Source organism: Hyperoodon ampullatus (assembly GCF_949752795.1).
Source record: "Hyperoodon ampullatus genome assembly, chromosome: 7".
Taxonomy (NCBI): Eukaryota; Metazoa; Chordata; class Mammalia; order Artiodactyla; family Ziphiidae; genus Hyperoodon; species Hyperoodon ampullatus.
The window spans coordinates 46451943-46477106 of NC_136920.1; the positions used below are offsets into that span (position 1 = coordinate 46451943).

General features: G+C 34.4%; 1 protein-coding gene across 3 annotated transcripts in view; it reads right to left on the minus strand.

Moving 5' to 3' along the window:
* TMEM135 (transmembrane protein 135) overlaps positions 1-25164 on the minus strand; it is a gene marked incomplete at both ends in the record, with an annotated part of 235009 nt that overhangs the window by 62218 nt on the left and 147627 nt on the right. For all 3 annotated transcript variants that reach the window (XM_079707603.1, XM_079707601.1, XM_079707602.1), the window contains one exon: positions 9499-9545. In XM_079707603.1, the coding sequence (XP_079563729.1) occupies positions 9499-9545 (47 nt within the window). The remainder of the gene's footprint in view (positions 1-9498; positions 9546-25164) is intronic.

Consider the following 25164-nt stretch of genomic DNA (forward strand, 5'->3'; position numbering starts at 1 on the left):
GTAATAAAAGACTATGAGAGATGTAAGCTAAAATCCAAAAGAAACAGATAATAACTTCAATAAAGTGATCAAAAACTTTAATGATCTTTAAATTCTCAGGACTCAAGTAATTTCAATTCGGTTGGCCTGCTGTAATAAATCTCCCTACATGTTTCATACACGTAGAAGTTGCTGGTGATTTTACAAGATGAGGTGAGGAGAGTCTCATCTTTCATAAGAATCCCTGAAAATATCCTATAATGACACCCTGCGAGGAAGGTTTGTCCAAAATATCAGGATTGGGAATTATCCAATTCCAAAAGCATTGTTTAACACTCAAGCAAGAAACAGAAGTCAGGATAGCAACTGTGCTAATATTAGAGCTTGATGTTTTTGTGATAGAAGAAATCAATGTGATGAGCTCAACTGCTCTCCATCATCTAATTCTGAATATCATTATTCTTCTGAACATGCCCAACGAGCTCAAAACCGTAAGAATTACATACTCCATTTCAGTGAACAAATCTCTTTAGAAGCATTCCAGGGCAGCTTGGATTCAGAGGTCCTGGGCTGCCGCAAGCAACTTATTCTCTAAGGCTTGAGAACCCAAAGCTATGTTCTTCTTTTATTTTAGGATGACAGGAACATGACAAACAGCCAGCACTCAGTCACCATCAAGGCCCTACCAGTACAAAGAGGCTTTGTGATTGACAAGAGAATATAAAAAAGGGAGGAGACCCACTTTTTCCTTTCTCTAGGGAAGACTCCGGCTAAAATTTTAGAAGTTAAAAGCATCTCCCATTTACACTAGTTCACCTTGCAGGTAAACACTTTCCTGGTTCAGTGACTCAGTCACACATTAGAAACAGAATCTGTGCTGAAAATTGATAATGGTGGAAAAATATTGTTTTACTGTGAATTTCAGCTCAGGGCAGCTGTGATACACTTCCTCTTCTAGTAAGCTGTCACTGAACCAGTACAGCATGAAAAGCAGGATTCATACATGGATATTTTATTTGAAGTTTCAAGGATACAGATTGGAATAAATTCAAATATTTCCAATTTTTGCTATCTGTGATTTTTTGAAAAAAATCTAGATTAGATCATGAAAAAGGAAAAATACGATGTATTATATGAATATTAATATTTCCTTCTATGTCCTTCGATTCATTTCAATAAATTTCCATGAAAAGGACAGTGATTTTGAAACACCTTCCCCAAAATAAACAGAAAATACAGCAAAATTCTTCTTCAAAATATAATCAATATCACTATATAATCAAATACAATCTATGAAATACATGCTCAAAATATAGTAATCAGGTTGTGAACTGATAATTTATATTTCCAAAGACTGTAAATGTAATTTCCATTCAAACTCAATTGGAATGTATTAGCAGTGGATTTCATAGATATTTAAAGGGCATTCTGATGATCACAGTCTTTAAATGGCAATTGATGACTTTTCAGTTTGATCAGCAGTAATGCATTAGACTGATACTTGAGAATATATTCACTAAAAGCCTAAACTTTTCAGATAAATAAATATATCTCCATTTTTCAATCTTGTTTTTCTCCACCTAATAAGGACGTTTGATATTATACCATATCCGCAGATATTTCTGAAATTAGTCTTCGTTGGCAGTCCTATAAAACTTTTTTTAAACTGTACTTTTCAAATATTATTACCAAGTAAAAAACACCCTAACTCATAAGTATCAAAGACAAATTTCCATCTTATTAGGACAATGTTGTAATAACAATCTCATATAAACTTGTGGCATCTACTGTAAGCTTCCTCATTACTTCCCTTCTAATTCTAAAGTGTAGTGTCTCAGACCTAAGAGTATGCATATTTTAAACGGCAGTTCTGACAATTCTGGAAAGAAAGCTGGCAAGCTTTGTGGTGCACTTGTCCGTCATTCTCCATGGGAACACTCCTCCTTCAAATACACTTGAGAAGAAGTTAAGTTTCCTGGGGTTCTCTCTCAAGAAATGCCTATGTGCCCACAAAAACACAGTAGCATCCCTGAGATGTGGCAACCAGAGGAATGTTAAATGGTGATAACACAGAAACACCATGCCGCTGGGCAATAAAGATCTATTTCCAGATCAGAGTTTTATAACAGCTTAATTGATATAATTCATATACAACTCACTATTTAAAGTGTATCATTCAATGACTTTTAATATATTCACAGGCCTGTGTAGCCAACGTCGTAATTACTTTTTGAACATTTTCATCACCGTTTAAAAAAAAAAAAACAATCCGTAGTCATTCCCCATTCCCCAAAGGTCTCCTAGCCACAGGCAACACAAATCTACTTTCTATCTCTATGGATTTGCCTATTCTGGACATTTCATATAAATGGAATCAAACAATATGTGACCTTTACAGCTCAGAGTTAAATAATAAAAACAACTAATTTTATTGAGAGCCTACAATGTGGCAGTCATTTAATACTCACAGTAATCCCATGAGGTGAGTACTGTTATTATCCCCACTTTACGATGAGAAACCTGAGGCACAGAGAGGCTGAGCACCTAACCCAATATCACAAAGAAGTTAGATGGAGAGGGTTTGAACCAACACAGTCTGGCTCAAGAGTGCATGCCTTTAACCAACTCTGCTACCCTAGAGTGCCCCTTGATTAGCTCCAGGAAAACTCCAACAGTAGAAAATAATGGAAACAGAGTCAGGTGTGAAGAAAACAGTGAATTATAGCATTCCTCATAACTGGTAAAACAAGGAATTAAACTTAACTGCTTCCAATCTGATCGTTTTTATTAGCAAAAGTCCAGTCTAAGAGCTTTCTATGTTCAGCAATAAATGTCATTGTTATTCATGAAAATAAAACTGCAACAAGTTTTTGAAAGGCAGCTGACCACTTCTGACATGATTGTGTCCCATTAAGTTCTTACCTTAGTAGTTGCATTTTAAGTGCATATCATTTCTCCATACAATATTTCCCTTTGCCTTCTACTAAACTCAATAAACATTTATATATGTTAAAACTTTCGGAGCCATTTCTTTATCTAGGCCCAAGTACCTCAAAGGCTCGCAGGCAAAAAGTGAAAACAGACTTGCCACAACTTCCATCCATAGATGGAGAACATTCACCCAACGGGCAGAATAATGTTCTCCCCTCAAAAAAAAACTCACATTACAGTCATGTGACCTGGTAATAAGCCTTGCATTCTTGGAGGAAGTGATTCACAACATTTATGAACCTATGTTTTCTCACCTTTTCTGTTTGCTTTGAAGAAAGCAACAGTCCTAACATTCTCTTTACCTTCTCTTTTCATAGGACAGATTTTGCATTTTTTAGTAAGCTGACTGGTTTTGGGTGCCAACTACATTAGTACCTTGTTCCACCTGCATATATTTTCTGAGGAATATTGCTTTCACAAGCCCATGTCAACTCATTAAAAACTCACCTTTTAAGAATGACGATGAACTTAGGAAGCGAAAGACATTAGATTTTTCTACTTTCTACCTTTTCTATATATCAGTCCTCTTTCACTTAAACTGTGTGTCCAAGGCTTTCAAACAAAGCTTCAATTTCCTCTTAATCATTTATCATGATCTCTTCCAGATAAGTAGGCTTAACAATCTAACCATGCAGGTAGACATTTTGGACTGAATCTTAGACCATTTCTCTTTTCTTTCCCATTCTCCAACTTGTCAATCTCTCTTGCTTGTGCAACCTTCTCTTAACCACTTAGTCTCTCTTGTCTAAGTAAGTAAATAAACAAAGAAAAGAAGGAATACAAAAGGAAAACCCTTAATCCTATAACAACTTGCCCTTTCTCCTCTCAAACTTTTAGAGTTTATTATACTCATTCTACTTCCACATCTCACACTTTTTTACATTTTCTTTTATTTATTAAAAAAAGTTTCCCCAAGTTTATTAAGAAATAATTGACAAATATAATTGTATTTTATGGTATACAACATGTCACATTTATTTCTCAATCTACTATCCTAACTCAACTACAGAAGTTTCTCTAGCAGGTTACCACTGATCACCAGGTTGCTAGAGCAAAGAAACAGCTCTTAACCCTTAATTTACTGCATATGTCTACAGCATTAACACTAAATATAATTTCATTCCTCAAGTTCTCTATTTTAATTAACTTTCTTTCCTAGTTTAAAAACAATCACTACTCGCAACTCTATTTTTTTGCTAAGATAATAATCACCATGCTAGGTGCTCACATGTATGAGTCCAGTAGTTTTTCACATGGCTGGTTGTTACCCATTAGTGGGTCGAAACAGCTTTTTAATACTTTTTTTTTTTTTTTTTTAATTTGGCTGCGGTGGGTCTTCGTTGCTGTGCGCGGGCTTTCTCTAGTTGCGGCGAGCGGGGGCTACTCTTCGTTGTGGTGCACAGGCTTCTCATTGCGGTGGCTTCTCCTGTTGTGGAGCACGGGCTCTAGGCGGGCGGGCTTCAGTAGTTGTGGCACATGGGCTCAGTAGTTGTGGCTTGCGGGTTCTAGAGCGTGGGCTCAGTAGTTGTGGCGCACAGGCTTAGTTGCTCCGCGGCATGTGGGATGTTCCCGGATCAGGGCTCGAACCCATGTCCCCTGCATCGGCAGGAGGACTCTTAACCACTGCACCACCAGGGAAGCCCAAAACAGCTTTTTAAATAAATGAAATAAATTAGAATAGAAAATATCCAAATGTATTATACGTAGCAAGGTTACATACTATTCTGGGAAATTTATGGGTCTGCATGAATAGTCACAATAGAAAAGGTAGTTCTGGGACTTCCCTGGAGGTCCAGTGGTTAAGACTCCACGCTTCCAATGCAGGTGGCACGGGTTCGATTCCCTGGTCAGGGAACTAAGATCCTGCATGTCGCACGGCGTGGTCACAAAAAATAAAGGTAGTTCTTATTTTGGGTGACATCCAAAAAAGTTGGAAAGATGTTGTTTCTTATGTAATTCTCACAATCCTACCTATGAGGTCCATATAGCAATTTACACTTTTTAATAATGAAGAAGCTGAGGTATAGAGAAGTTGTATAATTTGTCCAACATCAAACTGCTAGTGTGACAATCAAGAATAGCCTCTATTTACCTCCTGAACTCCAAATATACAAATGATATCTGTATTTCTCTATGTGAACGTCCTAAAAGCAACTCAATCCCAGTCTTTGCTAAACCTGTATGTAATTTCCACACATTTTCTAATTTGCTCACCTTCTAGTGTTTTGCTTTTCTTCATCCAAGCAGCAATCTTCCTTAGATAAATCAACTCTTCATCATGTCATTACCATAACCCTCAGTCATGTCCTCACCATTTCTCTCCTGAACAACTGCAGCAGTGTCCTCCCATTACCTGTTATTATGCCCCCTCCAAACGCCTAATTCATTCTCTGCATTGCTGGAAGTAATCTCCTTGAACTAAAAATCTAATTATTTAGGGCACACTCTCCCAAACCTGAAGAAAACTTTTAAACTCCAAATGCCATATATAATTTTCTAGACTGGACTTTTGTGTAGTTTTAGGCAATACTTTAAAAAATAGAACCTAACTGATATTTATAAAGGATTTTTTAAAAATGAGTAAATGGTTGAAAGACCCAGATCAAAAGGTCTTTACTTTTTGTTATTTCAAAGATACTAAGTTCATGTAAACAGATTCAAGGACAATCATAAATGTCTTTCACTCGAGAACTATAGGTTGTCCAGCCAATAAATAGTGTCATTTTCGTAAATTAAAAAACAACAACAACAACACTATATATGTTGAAACTAATGAAATAGTTTATTATTTTTGCCTTCACAGAATAGTACATATTCATGGAATAGCAGTCATCAATACTGTTTCTAAATATGTATTAAAAAATATATGTATAAAACACAACTACAATAAACTTTAATTTGCACTGGTTTCTAACTAAAAATCCAATGCTTTCCAATGTTTATGGCAGATTAAGGTAGGTCTATTGTGAATCAGTCATATATAGTCTGTAGGTTATCTACTATGACAAGTCTGAGCCTTTCAATCTACATGTTTAAACAAACTGTTTGCTGCCTTTGCACAGGCAGGTGGAAAGAATTTCTAGCTAGGCACTCACTAAGATGGGATCAAAGTTGTCGTAATACACTTTATGATACTATTTTAAATTAAAGAAAAATGAAGCTCAATTATTTCATTTTTCTAAAATATTAGTGTTTTTCATACATAGATCACTAATGCTGAAAATAAAACCAATAAAATAATGTTTAAAAGGGTTGCATGCTTCATTGTTTTTTTATGAGCAGGATTAAGTGTAACAGTTTTGTTGTAGTGTCTGTGTTATTGTTGATTCTTTCCTTTGCTTCTCAGTTAAAACAAAAAAGAGCTGGTGGTTCAAAAGAAACTCATTTCTTTTCTCCACATGACTGTTGGGAAGATCCTAAGCAAGCCTGAATCAATAATTATGATGAATCCTTTTACTCAAAAAAAAAAACAAAAAAACTTAGGTTGCTTTACCCATAAATACATGCTTGGAAGTAAAGAAATGTTTTAAAGAGATGCATTAGACAAAATATTCTATCAACTTTTCAACTATGACTCCTGCTTGGCCTGAACTGATAGTGACAGACATGCCCTAAGGCAAAGCTATAACAATAACATACAAAATAATGCTTAAACAAAGGAGGCAGAACCATTATGAAGAGTGCCCACTGGGGTTGAACAGAGAGCCTTTTTCTTTCAAAACAGTCTTCAAAATATTGTACCCCAATTTATATCAATAGACAGCTGGATGGCTGGATGGCCAGATGGCCAGCTGGCTAAGAACTGTAATAAAAAACTGAAAAAAACTTTCTCTTCACATATTACCTTTCCTCCACCCAAGCCTCTGAAGTGTTCCCAGGATTCCATTTGAATATAAGCCAGATTTTTGGCATACAGATTAAAAATCAAGACCACCATGTATGAGATAATGTATGTGAAAAGAACTATACCTATAAAATAACTATTAAGAGCTATTAAGAGCTATGCAAAAGTAAGACATTTTCATTACACATTTTAATAACCATGGTTTCAATACTCTGAACATTGTGTTGCTTTTTAAGTAAATTCATACTATAACCATCACATCCTATGTCACTTTTAGAAAATACTTATGGAACTACTTCCTCAAGTTCTTTCTTTAAAAAAATAAAATTGGCACATTTTTCTCTCTATTGAAAGGGGGTTCTCATTTCCCTTTTTCCCATTTATGGGTTAGGATAAAAACACAAGTTGACATTTCTAACATAAAATGTTTCCCTTATCCTCTTCTTAAAGAAGGTTACTATAAATGGCGTCATAGGGACAATATCATTTGATATTTACTGATCTAATTTTATGAAATTAGAATTAAAATAATTGTTAATAAATGTGTACTCAAATATCTACAATATACTTAAAATAAAGTTTGAATTTTAAAAATAAAATATTCTAATGGAATTAGACTTGCTAACTGCTATTGTTCATTCTAAACACTTGCTAGAGTTCAGACAAACATATAACATTGTTTTCTTCTGTTGCAGTACTTTATAAATGGTTTTATTTTACCATTTACCAAACCTCTTTTGTTGAGTTATTCAAACTAACTTCTGCCAAGAACACTAGGAATTTGGTGATAGTGCTTCTTTTTGGAGAAAAACAACCCCTTTCCTCAGAAAATTGAAAATGTTTATCTTGGCACTAAAACCTTGTATTGAGCCTTCTGGAAAGTATTTTAAATTGTTGTTTTTAACCTAGACTCTGTGACTGAAACAGGAAAAGGTTCCGTAGCTCTGCACCAAAATACATATTTATAGGGTTGATTTTCTTTCTACACCAAAAATACTAGTTTGATGGCAGCAGTTTTCAAAGTATAATATCCTAGGACCATGCCTAACATTGGGCATTATCACTATATTCAAAACAATTTGTTTTTTAAACCTCAAAAACTTCTGATGTCTAAGAAATGCTAAATGTTGATCAAATATGCTATAAGTGCTATACTGGGAAGGACTATTTCACTTAACTACCTGGTCTTTTAGGAATTTTCACACACAAAAAAAATTTTATTTGATACTGTGCTTCCCTCCTGTGCATGCAAAATGGCAAAAGATATGTTTCTAAGTTTTTATCTTTTTTTTTTACATTTCTCCCACTAGGTATGCTTTATCTTCAGGTTAGACAGCATAAAGGTAAATCCTTGAACTTTTTGCAATACTGTCCTAATAATGTGTCTGAATACAATTAAGAAATCTTTGGAAATTGATGAAATGAAAGGTCGTTGTTCTTAACTCCCCTACCACACCCCTAAATTGCTAGAATATACGAAAGAGACTACAGGAGTTGTAAGGTGTATATGAAAGTATATTAAAAATGGTAGGTCATACAATTTCACAAAGACCCCCAGAGAGCTGCAACAATTTTTCAGTCGCTAATAACTGACATAGAATACTATGCACTTCATCATGAATACGTCCTTCCCACCTTAAAAACTTCACCCATTTTTTTCCTTCTAACAGCTTGTCTGTCCTTTACAAGTAAAATTACAGCACCATCATCATTTTATATTTGCAAGTAACATTTTTTATAGTTAAAGGAAGTTCAAATTATATCATTGTGCTTATCAAGTATTTATTAGGATGTTCTGACAGGAAATTAGTTGTTTAAACATTCTGCTATGGTTGAATTCCCTTATTTAGGTTAAACAAAAAAAGATAAAGATATCTACTAAATATATCTTACTAAAATCCATAACTGTCTTTGTCAATCAAGTTCAAATTTTAATTTTAAAAGCCTAGAACTTCCTGCTGTGATTGAATTCTGCTTATATCCAGAAAAATCAAGAAAGAGTCTATTCAAATGAGTGTAATAAGAGTGAAACAAATAGGAATTACTGGTATTACAGAAAATGACGATAATGAAGGAATGGGCTCTTCCTAATCAAAAATCCAACTCCCATACTGTTGTGTTTGTATGATAATGACAGGCACCATTTTTACTGGCATTAAAATTCTGAGCCATCCTAACACTCCCCCACATTCCTCAGAGTCTCAGTATCAATGAAAAATGCAACTCTGACATAATGGACTAACAATATTTTACAGACAGTGATTAGTATGCTAGGTTACGTTCGTAAAAGACCTAGATTAAGCCCTACCATCACTTTTTTCTCATTTAAATTTAAAATGTTGATTGTTTTATAAGGTGAGCGAAGAATATCTAAAATCAGATCCACAATAAACAGAAATTCACGTTTCAAGATCTGAGGACTATTAATTTACATATTCAGCTTTCCAAGATGAACTTATAAGCATAATGTGAAAAATCACATCTTCCTTCCCTCTCTTTCTCTATTCACTAAGGAGCAGTGACTAATCTCTAACCACTCTAGAAAATAAAACAAAGCAAACAAAAATTCATGTCACTTGTGGGGCATAATAATTTAGAAAACACTTTAGTTACACGGTTGATTTAAAAATTACAAAGGAAGAGTATTTTTTTCTATTAAAATAAATAGGTATAACAGAACATACCTGAAAAAGAACATGTACATGGCAGCTGTGATGCAGAATAAAAGGACCTATAACAAGGAGAAAATACGTTACTTACAAAAGAACACTGACATCATCATTTGTGTGTATTAGAAAGCAAAATACCCACTATTAAATCTTGTACCTGAAACAATTAAAAGATGTACGAAGCTAGTCATACACATATCACATTCTCTACCTTTCAAATAAGTCATATCAAGGCAACAATAAGTCTGTATATTTACACACACATATAATAAATAAAATTATAAACATTATAAAATATGTATGTGTGTACATATATATATATATAAAACACTATATATATATATATATATATACATGTATATAGGCTGGGTAGAGGGTAACAGGGTTCAAAAAGGAATAGCCTATTTAAAAAATTATATCTAAGAATTCCTCAAGAAGCAAGTAACCTAAGAACAGAGATAATGGCTTTTAAACAGTGAAGTCAGCAGAAAAATCATAAAGCTTATTAACTATTATATCAAGATGACCAGACTTTTAAAATATAAAACACAGTCCAGTTGTCAACCAACTGTAATCAATAAGAAAAGCTCCTAAAAATATAATCATCCTGTATGGGATATAGACTCCCTATAAAAAAATTAATTCCTCTAAAAGCAAGCATCAGAACACACAATAAATCTGGATTAAAGAAGCTCCCCTAGAACATGTCATACGAAACACAAAGTATATTACTAAGATGTATATGGAAAGAATCCAAACCCAAGTCCTGGCCAAAAGCTTAGTTATGCCAACAAAGTGGATCTCCATAAAATTGTTTTAAATCAGTAAAACGGAAGTTGTAAACTGTGTTCTTATGTTAACAATAAGAGTGTAAATTAAACACAAGGATTGTCAGTGGCGTCACCTCATAGACAAATGACAAATGAACAATCTTCAACTATTAAAGACTGACCACAAGGAACCATGAAAACAAAAATGGTACAAAATAGTGTTTAGCTATTTCCAACACAATTTCTAGTTAACTTAAGGAAAGTATAATAGTTTTGCTGTTACAAATTGAGCTTGATAGGGTTTGCCACCTTGGCTTAAGATAAGCATTATAAATACAATCTGAATGACTTAGAAATATATAAACCTACCAACCCAAAAGAGGATGGGCATCACACTTCCTGGCTTCAAACTATATTTCAAAGCTGTAGTAATCAGAACAGTAAGGTATTGGCATATAAACAGAATAGAGCATGATACAGAATAAAAGAGCCCAGAAATAAACACATGCATACACGGTCAATTGATTTATGATAAAGGAGCCATGAATATACAATGGCGATAGAACAGTCTCTTCAAAAAATGGTACTGGGAAAATAGGATGGCCACATGCAGAAGAATGAAATTGGACCACTATCTTACAGCACACACAAAAATTAACTCAAAATGGATTAAACACTTGAATGTAAGGCCTGAAACCATAAAACTCCTAGAAGAAAACACAGTTGGTAAGCATAGGTCATGGTGATTTTTTAAAATCTGACACCAAAAGCAAAGGGAACAAAAGCAAAAATAAAGTGCGATATCAAATTAAAAAGCTCTACACAGCAAAGGAAACCATCAACAAGATAAAAAGGCAACCCTCTGAATGGGAGAAAATAATTACAAATGACATATCGGATAAGGGGCTAATATCCAAAATATATAAAGAACTCATACAACTCAACAGCAAAAGAACAAACATTCTGACTTTAAAATGGGCAGAAGATCTAAATTCTTCTGAAGAAGACATATGATGGCCAACAGGTTCATGAAAAGATGCTCAGCAACAGGGAAATGCAAATTAAAACCACAATGAAATATCACCTCACACTTGTTAGAATGGCTATTATCAAAGAGACTAGAAATAACAAGTGTTGGTGAGGATATGGAGAAAAGGGAACCCTTGTGCATTGTTGGTGGGAATGTAACTTGGTGCAGCCACTATGGAAAACAGTATGGAGGCTCCTCAAAAAAGTAAAAATAGAACTACCATATGATCCAGCAATTCCACTTCTGAGTATTTATCCAAAGAATTCAATGAAAACACTAACTGAAAAAGATACATGAAGCATTATTTACAGTAGCCAAGATATGGAAACAACCTAAGTGTCCATCAATGGATGAATGAAAAAATAAATTGTGGTGCACACACACACACAGAGAGTGGGGGGGGGGGAATATTATTCAGCCATAAAAAAGAGTGAAATCTTGCCATTTGCAACAATATGGATGAACCTCGAGGGTACTAAACTGACTTATTTTATTCAGTCAGAGAAAGACAAACACCATACGATCTCTCTGATATGTGGAATGTGAAGAAGGAGGAAGAAGAAAGAAAGGATAAGGAAGAAAGAAGGAAGAAGGAGAAAAAGAAACCAAGCTCACAGATACAGAGAACAGAGTAGTGGTTGCAGGAGGCAGGGGAGTGGTGGATAGGAGAAATAGGGGAGCTGCATTTTTTTTTAGTTTAAATAAATTGAATTTTTAAAAAAAGGATGGGTATCAATTACTATAAAACAAATATTACTTTTATTAATTTCTTATATAAAATATATAAAATCTTTCTTTATATACAAAGTATATAAAATCTAATAGGGACTTCCCTCGTGGAGCAGTGGTTAAGAATCCACCTGCCAATGCAGGGGACATGGGTTCAATCCCTGGTCCAGGAAGACCCCACGTGCTGCGGAACAGCTAAGCCCATGAGCCACAACTACTGAGCCTGCGCTCTAGAGCCCGTGAGCCACAACTACGGAAGCCCGAGTGCCACAACTACTGAAGCCCACGTGCCTAGAGCCCATGCTCCCAACAAAAGAAGCCACCGCAATGAGTAGCCCACGCACTGCAATGAAGACTAGCCCCTGCTCGCCACAACTAGAGAAAACCCACGTGCAGCAACAAAGACCCAACGCAACCATAAATAAATAAATAAATTTATTTTTAAAAATCTAATAAACATGCACACACTCTCCTCCTCTCCTCTCTCCTTCTTTTCCTCTCCCATTCTCTCACGTCTTCAAAAATACCCTATCCATGATGCATAAGGTTCATATCACTATTTTTGAAAATGTTACTTAAAGCATAAGAAATAATTTTCATTTATTGACTAATCAATTATAAAGTCCAAGTGAGTTCGTTTACTGGCTATAATTTGCCAGCCAATGCTCCAGATCACAAAACTCAGTTTTTATTTCCCTCTCCTTGTATCCCCTTTGGGCAATGCCAACCTTCCCAATTTTTCAATGTTTCATACTTTCCCTGCACTAGTCATTATTCCCCTCGCAGATTCCACTCACAAACCTCTCTAGAAGTGTCCCAAAAATCTTTCCCACGCTCTCTACTTTCTCCAAAGAAAACTTCCAAAGTCTCTTTCCCTCAAAATGTTGCTATGCTCAACCTATCTGTGCTCATATTAAACTAACGATTATCTTTACAAATAATACATTTGAAACTGGGAAAGAGCATAATGTTTAAAAACCCAAGTTCTAGAATAAGGCAAATACAGGTTTGAATCTAATTTTATGTGACTTCTGATGCTTTATATAAGTTCCCTAAGCCTTAGATCCCTTATCACTAAAGTGAGTATATCACCTCACTTTGAATTGTTGGGAAGATTAAATGAGATGATGCTGCAAAGTGTCAGGCATTCAGCAGATTGTTTTTATTTTGTTTTGTTATTCATGGAAGTGATCTAGATATAAAAACCTCATCCAGAGATAGAAGCTTGGAAGAAAGTTTGTTTTTAAACAGGTAGACCTTTTGAAATCTCTCAAATTACCAATATTTGGAGCTCACCTCTTTTATAGAGTGGAGATTTAAGATATGAAAATCTGTGCAAGCAGGGGGAAACATGTAAGGGATATTAAAGTACAATTGATCAACTCATTCAAGAAATATTTACTGAACACGTACTATGTGCCAGGCACTATTCTAAAACTTACAACAGTATACAAAATGGACAAAGTCCTTGTCCTCCTGGAACTTATCTTCTAGTGAGGTAAGAGAAGATATTGAAATAGTATGTCAGACAGTGATGAGTTTTGGAGCAAAACAAAGCAGGATAAGGAAATAAAATGCAGGCGAGTAGGGGTGGTTGTTTTATACAAAGTGATCAAGGAAGCACAGACTTGTTAGTAGAGACACTGAGGAGATGAGGGATAAATGAGAGGACCATATCAACAGAACAAATGGAAAATTTTTGAATTTTATTCAGAAAGATGGTCAGTATTATGTCAAAGATGCTAAAGAAAGGATTTCATTTTTAGTAACATACAGTTTTCAAAGTTTTTTAAATTAATTGTGCTTATTTCTTAAACATTGTAACTTCAACAGAGTGCTTTTCCAAATAAATGTAAACCTGCAATTAAATAATGAGGAAGATTTTCTCTGTGTTTCAAATTATAGAATTTTAGAGCTAAAAGGACCTTCAGATAATATATTTTTTCATATTAGGAAACTTAGATCCTTAGAAGGTAAATGATATATCCATGTTCTACCCTGCTAGTTGTATCTTGCATTTCCTCTATTAAACAAATATTGGTCAAATGTTTACTCTGTACCTGCTCCATAAAGAAGATATTTAAATACAATTCTAACCCTTAAGGAACTTACAGAATACTGCTCCACAGTCTAATTCTGTAGCTACTCTTTATATGTGTGTGTGGCTACTTAAAATTTTTATAGCTTTATTGAGGTATAATTAACATATTTAATGCATACAATTTTGTTAGTTTTGACACAGGTATATATCTGTAAAATCATCAACATAATCAAGATAATGAACATATCATTATCAGTAACATGTAGCATTCCCGTATTATTATTTTAATACTTGTAGAATCTGTAGTGATGTCACCTCTCTCATTCCCAATACTGGCCGTTTGTATCCTATTTTCTTGACTAGTCTGAGTATAGACTTATTAACTGTATTGATTTTATCAAAGAATGAGCTTTTGTTTAATTGATTTTCTCTATTTTTCTGTTTTCTACCTCATTGATTTCAATTTAATCTTTACTAATTCCTTTTTTCTGTTTGCTTTGGTTTTTTTTCCTAGTTTCTTTATTATTATTATTATTATTATTTTTTGCGGTACGCGGGCCTCTCACTGTTGTGGCCTCTCCTGTTGCGGAGCACAGACTCCGGACGCGCAGGATCAGCGGCCCAGATGGCTCACGGGCCCAGCCGCTCCGTGGCATGTGGGATCTTCCCGGACCGGGGCACGAACCCATGTCCCCTGCATCAGCAGGCGGATTCTCAACCACTGCGCCACCAGGGAAGCCCTTTTTTCCTAGTTTCTTAAAGGTAGGAATTTAGGCCATTGGTTTCAGATTTTTTTCTTTTTCGATATAGATGTACAATGTTATAAATTTCCCCCTAGATCTGCTGTGTGTCCTAATTTTAATAAGTTGGGAATTCATTTTTGTTCCATTCAAAATACTAATTTTTGATTTTGCTCCCTTCTATGATCCATGACTTAATTAGAAGTGTGTTATCTGGCTTCCAAATACTTGGGGATTTTCAGCTATCTTTCTGCTGTTACTGACTTATTTATATTCTATTATGGTCAGAAAATACTTTATATGTATGACTTGATTATTTCCAGATTTATCAAAACTTACTTTATGTCCCAGAATATGTTCCATATGTTTGGTAAATAGCCCATGTACATTTTTTTTAAATGCGAATTCAACTGTTGCTGGGCAGAGGGTCAAGCTGCTTGACAGTGTTGTTCCAATCTTCTAAATCTTTATTGATTTGTCTACTTGTTCAATCAATTATTGAGAGAAGCTATCAAAATATCCTGCTGTATTTATGGAGGTATCTCTACAATCTCTCCTCACAGTTCTATCAGTTTTTCCTTGGCGTATTTTGAAGCTCTGCTACTAGGGACATAAACATTTAGAATTACATCTTCCTTACCATGATGAAATTACCTTCTTTATCTCTGATGATAGTCTTTAATCTGAAATCTATTTTATCTGACAGTAACTTCTGATTACTGTTAGTTTTCCATTCTTTTACTTTTAACTGATTTGGTGTTTATATTTGAAGTTCACTGCCTGTAGGCATCATATTGCTGTTTCTTGCTTTTGCATCATGTCTGAAAATCTCCACCTCTTCATTTGGCATATTTAGATTGTTTACATTTAATGTGATTATTGGTAAGTTCAGAATTAAATCTATCATCTTGCTATTTATTTTTCTATAGTTTCTTGGGTTTTTTTTTCTTCCTTTCTGCCTTTTTTGAATCAACTCAGTTTTTTTAATGATTCCATCTTCTCTCCATTGTTGGCTTCTTTGTTTAAAGGGTTTATAGTAAACATCTTTAAATTGATACAGTCTCCACTCAAGTGATATTATACCACTAAACATACAATATGGACTGTTACAATAGTATACTTCCATTTCTCCCCCACCCTGACTTCTGTGCTATTGCTGTCACCTAGTGTACTTTTATCTATATTATGAAACCACTATATTTTAAACATTTTTTCTTAAAAATGTATGTCTAAAAAAGTTTTGACCTTTGTTTTGAAAGCTATTTTTGCTGGGTATCAATTTCTAGGTTGATGGATCATTTTATTTCAGTATTTGGCTCAATGAGTACCACTTCAAATGTCTTCTTACAATTTGATTATGAGGTGCCTTGGAGTACTCGTCTTCATGTTTCTTTTAAAAGGGTTTCATTAAGTTTCTTGGATCTGTGGGTTTATAATTTCCATCAAATTTGAAATTTGTTCAACCATAATTACATCAAATATATTTTCTTCTCTCTTCCCTTCCCCTTTGGGAACTCCAATTAATATATAGTAGGTCACCTGAAGTTGTCCCACAACTCACTAACGCTCTCTTTATTTTGTAAAAATATATTCTCTTTATTCTGTGTGCTTCATTTTGGATCATTTCTATTATTAGGTGTTCAAGTTCACTAATATTTTCTTCTGTAATGTATATGTCATTAGTGCCACCCAGTACATTTTCCATCTTACACACTGTAATTATCATCGTTAGAAGTTTGATTTGGATTTTTCCCCCCGTTTTCCATGTCTCTAACTCTTCTGAAACTATGGAATTCACTTGTAACAACGCTTTTTTAATGTCTTGCCTGCTAATTCTAACAGCTTTGTCAGTTTTGATTTGGTTTTAACTGACTGATTATCTCCTCATTATGGGTCAAATTTTCTTGTTTCTTATTGCATGCCTGGTAATTTTTATTGGATAGCAGACATTCTGAATTTTACCTTGGTGGATGCTGGATATTTTTGTATGCTCATAAATCTTGAGTTTTGTTCTGGGTCACAGTTATTTAGAACCAGTCTGATCCTTTAAGGACTTGCTTTTAAGATATTTTAGGAGGGAGTGAAGTAGTGCTCAACTTAGGGCTAATTATTCCCCACTGCTGAGATAAGACCCTTATGTGTACTCTCCCCAATGCCACATGAATCTTGAGATTTTCCAGTCTGGCTGATAGGAACAGACACTATTCCTGCTGCTGCTTGAGTGCCAGCACTCAATTAAGCACCTCTAATCCTTTCAGGTCATTCTTTCTTTGACCTGGGGTATCTTCCTCATGTGCATGCCCTAATCAGTAAACAGCTGAATGCTTTCCTCTCTAGTCTTTGGTGGACTCCATCTAGCATGGTCTCCCCTCTCACTCTCCACTCTGTTTCTTCAACTCAGAAAGTCCCCTAGACTTTGCACGAATGTCTCCTCTTTGATCCAAGCCTGGAAATTTTCTCAAGGCAATAAGCTAGCATAATCATAGACTCATTTCATTTGTTTCCCATTCTCAGGGATCTCTGCCCTTCAGTGCCTAATTCCAGGATTGTAAAACCATTGTTTCATATGTTTTGCCCACATTTTGGCTGTTTCAGTTGGAAAGGTAAGGATTACCTTTATTATGTCATGGCCAGAAGCAGAATGTGATTATTTAAATTTAAATTAATTTTAAAAAATAATATTAAATTCAGTTCCTCATCCACACTAGCCATATTTCATGTAATCAACAGCCATATGTGGTAGTGGATACAATAATGGAAAGCAGATATAGAACATCTCCATAATTGCAAAAGGTTCTATTAGACCTGTCTGGCCAGTAAATGACATTTTCACTGTGCATTGTGGTAATGTTATTACACTTGTATTCTAACCTTAGCTGTAAAGTATACATCTGAACACATCTATTTTTATACTTTACATTTTTATGTCTAAAGCAACACATAAAATAATCATACCACAGTTTACTCATTTGTGGAAACAATACAATGTTATCTATTTCTATTACATATATTGAAAGCATTAAATGAGATAACATACATAAAGCCTAATAGAGTGACTAGTACAACACAGATGCTCAAGAAATGGTAACTACCGACAAAAAATAATTTCTCTGTAATTCCCTCCCATTTCACAACCATTGCACAATACACTTAAACAGGATAAGTAATTTTGAAATTGCTATTTTCATTTTGATTTTTAATTTTTTTTAATTCAAAAAGTAATGAAGGGCATGCTACAACATGAATGAACTTCAGAAGCACTAAGTGAAGGAAGTTAGTTACAAAAGACCACATGTTGTATGATACCATTTATCTGAAATTCTAGAATAGACAAATCTCCTTACAGAAAGTAGAATGATGGATGTCTAGAGCTAGAGGAGTGAGGGGTAACAGGGAGTTTGCTCATGGTATAAGGTTTCTTCGGGGGCAATGAAAATGTTCCAAAATTAGACTGTATGGATACGTGCACAATTTTGTAAATATACTAAAAACCCATGGAATTGACATTTTGAACTGGTAAATTTTAGAGCATGTAAATTACTTCTCAGAAACACTTAAAACTGGCTTTTTACAAATTAATACATGTACATGATAGAAACAAAAATTCAAAGTGAATGATAAAAATACAATGAAAGGAAAATTCCCTTGTATCCATATCTCTGGTATTCTGTCTGTATAGAATTCTGTACGTGTGTGCGTACATTTGTACAAAGATACATGCCAAATAAAGACACTGTTTTATACTTTTAAATTTTACACACACACACACACACACACACACGTTTATTTAAACAGTCTATGAATAGAGTGGATGCTACATATATTGAATACCAAAGTATACTTTGTAAACTTGCATACCTATATCTCTAGAGGTAAATTCTTAAAACTGAATTCTCTGTATCAAGGGATAGGTGCATTTTTAATTTTGATACACTCCCATCGATAGTATATCAAAGTAGCCATATCCTTACATGAGCTGTTTCCCTATATCCACAAAAACTGTGTTTTATCAAACTGTTTTATCCTTGCCAATGTGGTGGATGAAAGAAATGATATATTATAGCTGCATTCTTCTTATGAGTGAAATTAAGCCCCACAGGTTTATAAACCTTTTTGTTTGTTTTTTGGTCAGTTGTTTAACCACTTTTTCATATCCTTTGTCTACTTTTGGATTATGAATCTTTTAGAAACCATTTTTATTTTTTGAAACTGAGTATACTTACGTGAAAACATAGAATTAATTTCATTATTATCTATTTGCACCAAGAATATGGGTGGTTAAATAAAAGTAATCATGTAATGGAAATCTCATAATGTACTAAACCAAAAGAACAATTTAAGTCGAGTGTACAGAAAGTATAACAAATAATGAGAAAGTAAAGTTCATTCAGCTGAAAAATACTGTTTTCTCTGGAATGACTTTTCGGGAAGTGATAGATTTACAATACATGGATTCCTGTTAGAGAGCTTACCAAACTTTCAGGGAAAAACTGTACTATGGTTGTCATCACTATGTCATGCAGAATTATATGAAAACTATCCCTGTCAACGCTCTAACAAAGAAACATTATCACCATATATGAATACTTTAAAAACCTAAAAATAACCAGAAATATAAAAAATGTGACTACAACCTGGTAAAGAAGGCTGTTTTTACCATCTAAGCCTCAAAATGGTTAAAACACATATCCTGAAGTCATTTTAAAGTCTACTAGAGACCTAAACAGATGGTGCATTTAACTACTTCCTACAACAGAAATCTTCTGCTTTTCTTTAACATACTCAATTAAATGTTCTTTAACCCTGCTCAGTGCCTTTGACCACTCCTGCCTGAATGTGTCCAAAGACAATGATGCTCTTTGCTGCCTGGCCTTCATTACTCATCAAGTCTGTTTCCTCCCCATATTCACTGAGTCCCCTTCCTTCCATTATGCAAATAAATACTGAAATCTTGTCTCTGCTTTCTGGAAAAGAAGCAATAGATTTCTCCTTGCTCCATGTGTACTTCATTCATATTTTAGCCATCTATCCATCCACCCGTTCATAAAAAGTTATCTGGTATCTATGTGTTACTAACACTTTGTGCCTGAGCAAAGTCAAAAGGCAAGAGATACAGAGGTAAATAAGCTCCAGACTATCAAGAGACCACATGATCTTCAAGCAAAACAGAACAAACAAGGAACCACAAGTTCTTACCTTTGTTTATAAATTTATTTCAGTACTTGCTATATTGCCAGTGTGCTAGGGTAACAAAACTAGATAATATTGATTCTTGTTGCCCTTATGAGGTCTAGCAGAAATGCAGGCATATTAACAAATCATCCCAATACAGCATGCTAGGACAGAATATTTACACCTCACCCTACAAGAGGTAGTCACCAAAACATCTAATTATATTATTATTTTAATTACTCAGTATATATTTAGACAAAGCTTTTTTGGTTGTCTGTATACCTTTATGTCTCCACCAGAAGTTACTTAGAACACAAAGTTCCCAAGAGCAATCTCTATTTCATCTAATTCCATACGTGGACAGATTCTTGATATACTATATAAGGCTTTTGATAATAATGTTAATTTCTATTTATAGCAACCATCTTTCAAAAAACTAAATTGTACTCCCATTCGTATACTTTGTAAGGCTGAACTTTAGACTCTATAAGCATTTTTGACTTTTCTGAAAACACAGACCATTACGTGGCCTCTTGGGGAAGTCATTCTCACTGGACCAATAAGTGTTATCACAACTTGCAATGTATATATTTTGCTTTGAACACACAACAGATCATTATCATAATATTAATTTGCTTTTAAAAATGCATCATTTTGAGCAGTGGGATTCTTAAGTTAAATATGCATTGTTTTATAATTTTTAAAAATCCTTATACAATTCTAATCTCACATAATATACAGTACATCTTTATAATCTGTCCCTTTGTTTTGGATTAGCAGTTTTGCTTACTGAGTGTTTTTTTTTTTTTTTTTTAAGTTTCCCTTCCTTGACAAAACAAATATGGGAAAAGTACAAAACACCTTATGGGGAATTTAGGGCCACAAACACCAGGCTATTAGTAAGGAAGAAGTCTGAGGTCTCCAGATTAAGACTATAAACTTGATCAAGTCAATTCCATTCTTTGAGCCTTAAGCTTTTTATCTTTAAGAAAAGTTAGATTAATCTCTAGGATCCTTCAGAACTCTAAAATTCTGTGATTCCATGAGTCAAATTTTTTCAGTGTACAACAAAATTATTTCAAAGCAAACTGTCACTGATATATAATGAGACAAATCTCAAGAGTATATGTATATACTCTCATATGTATAAGCAAATGAGAGCATTTTCTCTGACTGAATTGAATGTGGGGAATTATATTAAATACGCCAACAACTTGGTCCTAGTCTCTTCCTTGCACTGCTCACCGTTCTTGATTTATACCTTCAAGGTCAGCAAACAAAGTCTGGCAACATATTAACCTTGAAATTTTCCAGTTGTAGAAACAGCTATGTTAGATAGTGGCTGGGAAGTACAGCTTATATGATGTTCTGTCCTTTTATGGTAAGTAGGTAAGCTGTATTTTGTCTTCCATAAAAGTGAAAGGATTTAAAGTATATAACTATAGAAAATTTCAGTATGTAGTAACTAATATAACCTGCAAATTACATTCCTTATTACAACACAATTCTAATTCCGCTGGCAAATTAAAAAAAAAAAATCACAGCTTTAAATTACAACTCACTATTTAAGGGACTACAGACAAGGGTTTACACATGAAAAGAAATCAGTCTTTATTAAAAATTTAAAAGAAAATTTAATGGTCAAGTGAAAATCACCATGTGAATTCATTCATGGAACAAAATACTCATTGAAGTATATTCTCTGAACTGGAACTATAAAAACCAACTAGAGATTATCACCAAACACACACAGCACTTTATTTACATCCCTCTTATTATCATGTAAAGGAAATGCAGTTATTGGAAGTAAAGGTTGTCCAATGACTTATATTTAAAAGTTATCGAGATATTCAGCTGCTTCTTTTCTTTCCCATACCCATCTCTCTATTTTATGGTCGATTAGTTGCTCATTAAAAGTCATTAAAAATGCAAATCAAAACAAACAAGAAAGGAAATAAATATGTAAAGGAAGAGCAAGGAGCCAAAAAGAAACCATAGGAGAGTTTAAAGTCAAAGGTAAATCAAAAAAATTAAAAGGGCCAGAGAACATAAAGAGGAAAGTAGAGGATTAAACTAGATAATGAACTACTATTGACTAACACTGCCAGGCACTGTAAGTTACTCACTTAAAATCACAAAATATTTAAGTGGCTGAACTAAGACTCAGAGCTAGGACTACCTGATTTCAAATTCAAGGCTTTCAGTTATATCCCTCTGCCTCTAGAAAATTTTTACTAATGTTGATTTAGTAGCTACTGTGTTTCCAAGGTAGGGATAATCCCCATAATGCTTCCTATACATATACATATATATGTATATCTTTAATAAGTGTCATTTTAAAAAAAGAAAGGAGTGAGGCAAATCTTTCAGAGTTCAGTATAATAATTAAAATAATAGTGTAACAATAATATCAACTGCTGCTGTTATTGAATGCTCACTGTATGTCACATGCTGTATTCAGTGCTTGACATACATCACTTTACATGATCCTCAAAATAGCCTTGCAATGTAGGTGTTATTATCCCAACTTCAGAGAAGAGGTTTAGAGAGACACAGACAATAATGGGATTGAGCCAGGTTTGGCAACCAGCGGTGATTCCAAAGCCCATGAGCTGTCATGGATTTCTCTCAAAGATTTCTTTAAAAACTCCCATTAAAGAATTACAGCTTTAACAAATTTCATTCAACCTAATCATGATAAAATAGTAGATAAAATAGTGGGTTAAGATATAGTCTCTGAAATGCAAATCAAAACTACAATGAGGTATCACCTCACATTGGTCAGAATGGCCATCATTTAAAAGTCTACAAATAATAAATGCTGGAGAAGGTGTGGAGAAAAAGGAACCCTCCTACACTGTTGGTGGGAATGTAAATTGGTACGGCCACTATGGAAAACAGCATGGGGGTTCCTTAAAAATCTAAAAATAGAGTTGCAATATGATCCAGCAATCCCACTCCTGGGCATATATCCAGAGAACACTATAATTCAAAAAGATACAGGCACCCCAATGTTCACTGCAGCACTATTTACAATAGCCAAGACATGGAAGCAACCTAAATGTCCACTGACAGATGAATGGATTAAAAAAATGTGAGATATACACACACACACACACACACACACAAAGGAATACTACTCAGCCATAAAAAAAGAATGAAATAATGTTACTGCAGCAACATGGATGGACCTAGAGATTATCATACTAAGTGAAGTAAGTCAGAAGGAGAAAGACAAATATCATATGATATCACCTATATGTGGAATCTAAAATATGATACAAATGAACTTATTTACAAAACAAAAAGAGACTCACAGACATAGAAAACAAAACTTACAGTTACCAAAGGGGAAAGGAGGTAGGGGAGGGATAAATTAGGAGTTTGGGATTAGCAGATTCAAACTACTATATATAAAATAGATAAAAAACAAAGTCTTACTGTATAGGAGAGGGAACTATATTCAATATCCTGTAATAAACCATAATGGAAAAGAATATAAAATATATATATATATATATATATATATATAAACATGTGTATGTATAACTGAATCACTTTGCTGTATACCAGAAACTAACACAATATTGTAAATCAGCTATACATCAATAAAAAATTAAAAAATAAAAATAGATGTAGTCTCTGTGTTAAAGAGCTCACTATGTACATAATGAATCAGATTTAAGAAAAGCAGAGATGAAAAAATTCCATAATCCTCAAAACTTCTATAAAATATTTATTCTAATAAAGAAAAACAGATCTAAGAAACACATTTTTTAAATTTTGAAAATAAGCCACCTAAATATTGCGATCAAAAACTTAATAAACCTTACATGTTTACATATTAAGTGAGGAGAGAAAAAAGTTCCACGAGCCAGTTTTCTAATGTGTTTACGTTAACTATGTAAGGGACCATTCTTTACCCTAATGCTGCCAAACATCTTACTTTTGCAATTCAGAAAACAAAACAAAAATACCTCGCATGTCATTCAGCACATGGAGGATAGAGAAAGGTTTTATATGGACTCAGAGCAAAGTTAAAGCTGAAAAAATATTGTGCTTTCAGCAGGGCAAAGTAGACAGGTCGCCTAAGTAAAACCTCATTATTATAAGTAGACAACTTGTAGTAAGTTAGTTATTTTCATACAAAGGGTGGTATTCCCATTAACCTCAAATAAGAGCCAGGCTTAGGGTGACATTATGTTTTTCCCTCAGAGACACTACAAAAATAAATAAGAGCTTCCAGATTACTTCAGAGAGGTCACAACAGGGCCACATACAAACAGCACATGGCAGCGCTGCAATTCAGATTTTTGCCATTTGATGAAGGTAAGAAAGACCATTAGAGTGAGGGTTATTGTAATTCTAACTAAGGTGGCCAGTCAGACAGCACTCACTGCTTGACCAAACCACACTGTGCTGTAGGCAAAAGGCAAACAGCTGCCCTCCAGCTGAGTTCCACATGTCTGAGGTGTCCACTGAGAACTAACTCAATCCCAATACATAATCCACAACAAAACAGTCATCAACAGTAAATAGTCGGATATATATATTCTCTTTACGGTTGTTTTCAACACAGCATATGTATCGATATCTATTCACTCATGTACTGTATAACGGAATGATAGTTTTCCCAAATGGTGTGTGGTGTGCCCACACTCAAGTCATCTGCTGGTTCTCTGGGCACATGCTCATTCTGGAATTCATTTGAGAAAATACCTCCGTGATTAGGCATGGCTTTGCTCATATCTGCCTTGGTTCTCACTATTTCTATCCAGCTGCAGATTCCTCTCTGCATACTCAGTTCCCACTGACTACCATTTCTTCAGGCAGGAAAGGTTCAGAACTAAACTTTTTTTCTAATGAGCATTTTTAAAAGGCTTAAAGCACAGTGAAAGTGGGCATTACAAAAAAAAAAAAAGGAGGGCAGGAGGAGTGCATGAATTCTAAATCAGATGAACTGTGGAAGACTTTTCAATCACCTGCTCCAAACTTATTCCACACAGAAGATTTTTTCCTTTTGCGCTTCCCCAGCTTATTACATCAAAGCAACACAACAGATCAAGGTCTCTCAGCTGTGCTGCGTAACCTTAAGAAATCTTCTGTGCTTTTTTTTCCTCCCCAGTCAGCAAGACAGATTCAGCATCCAGTTTATCACTAACAAACATAAGGATATTGAGATACACAGTTTTTCAAAAT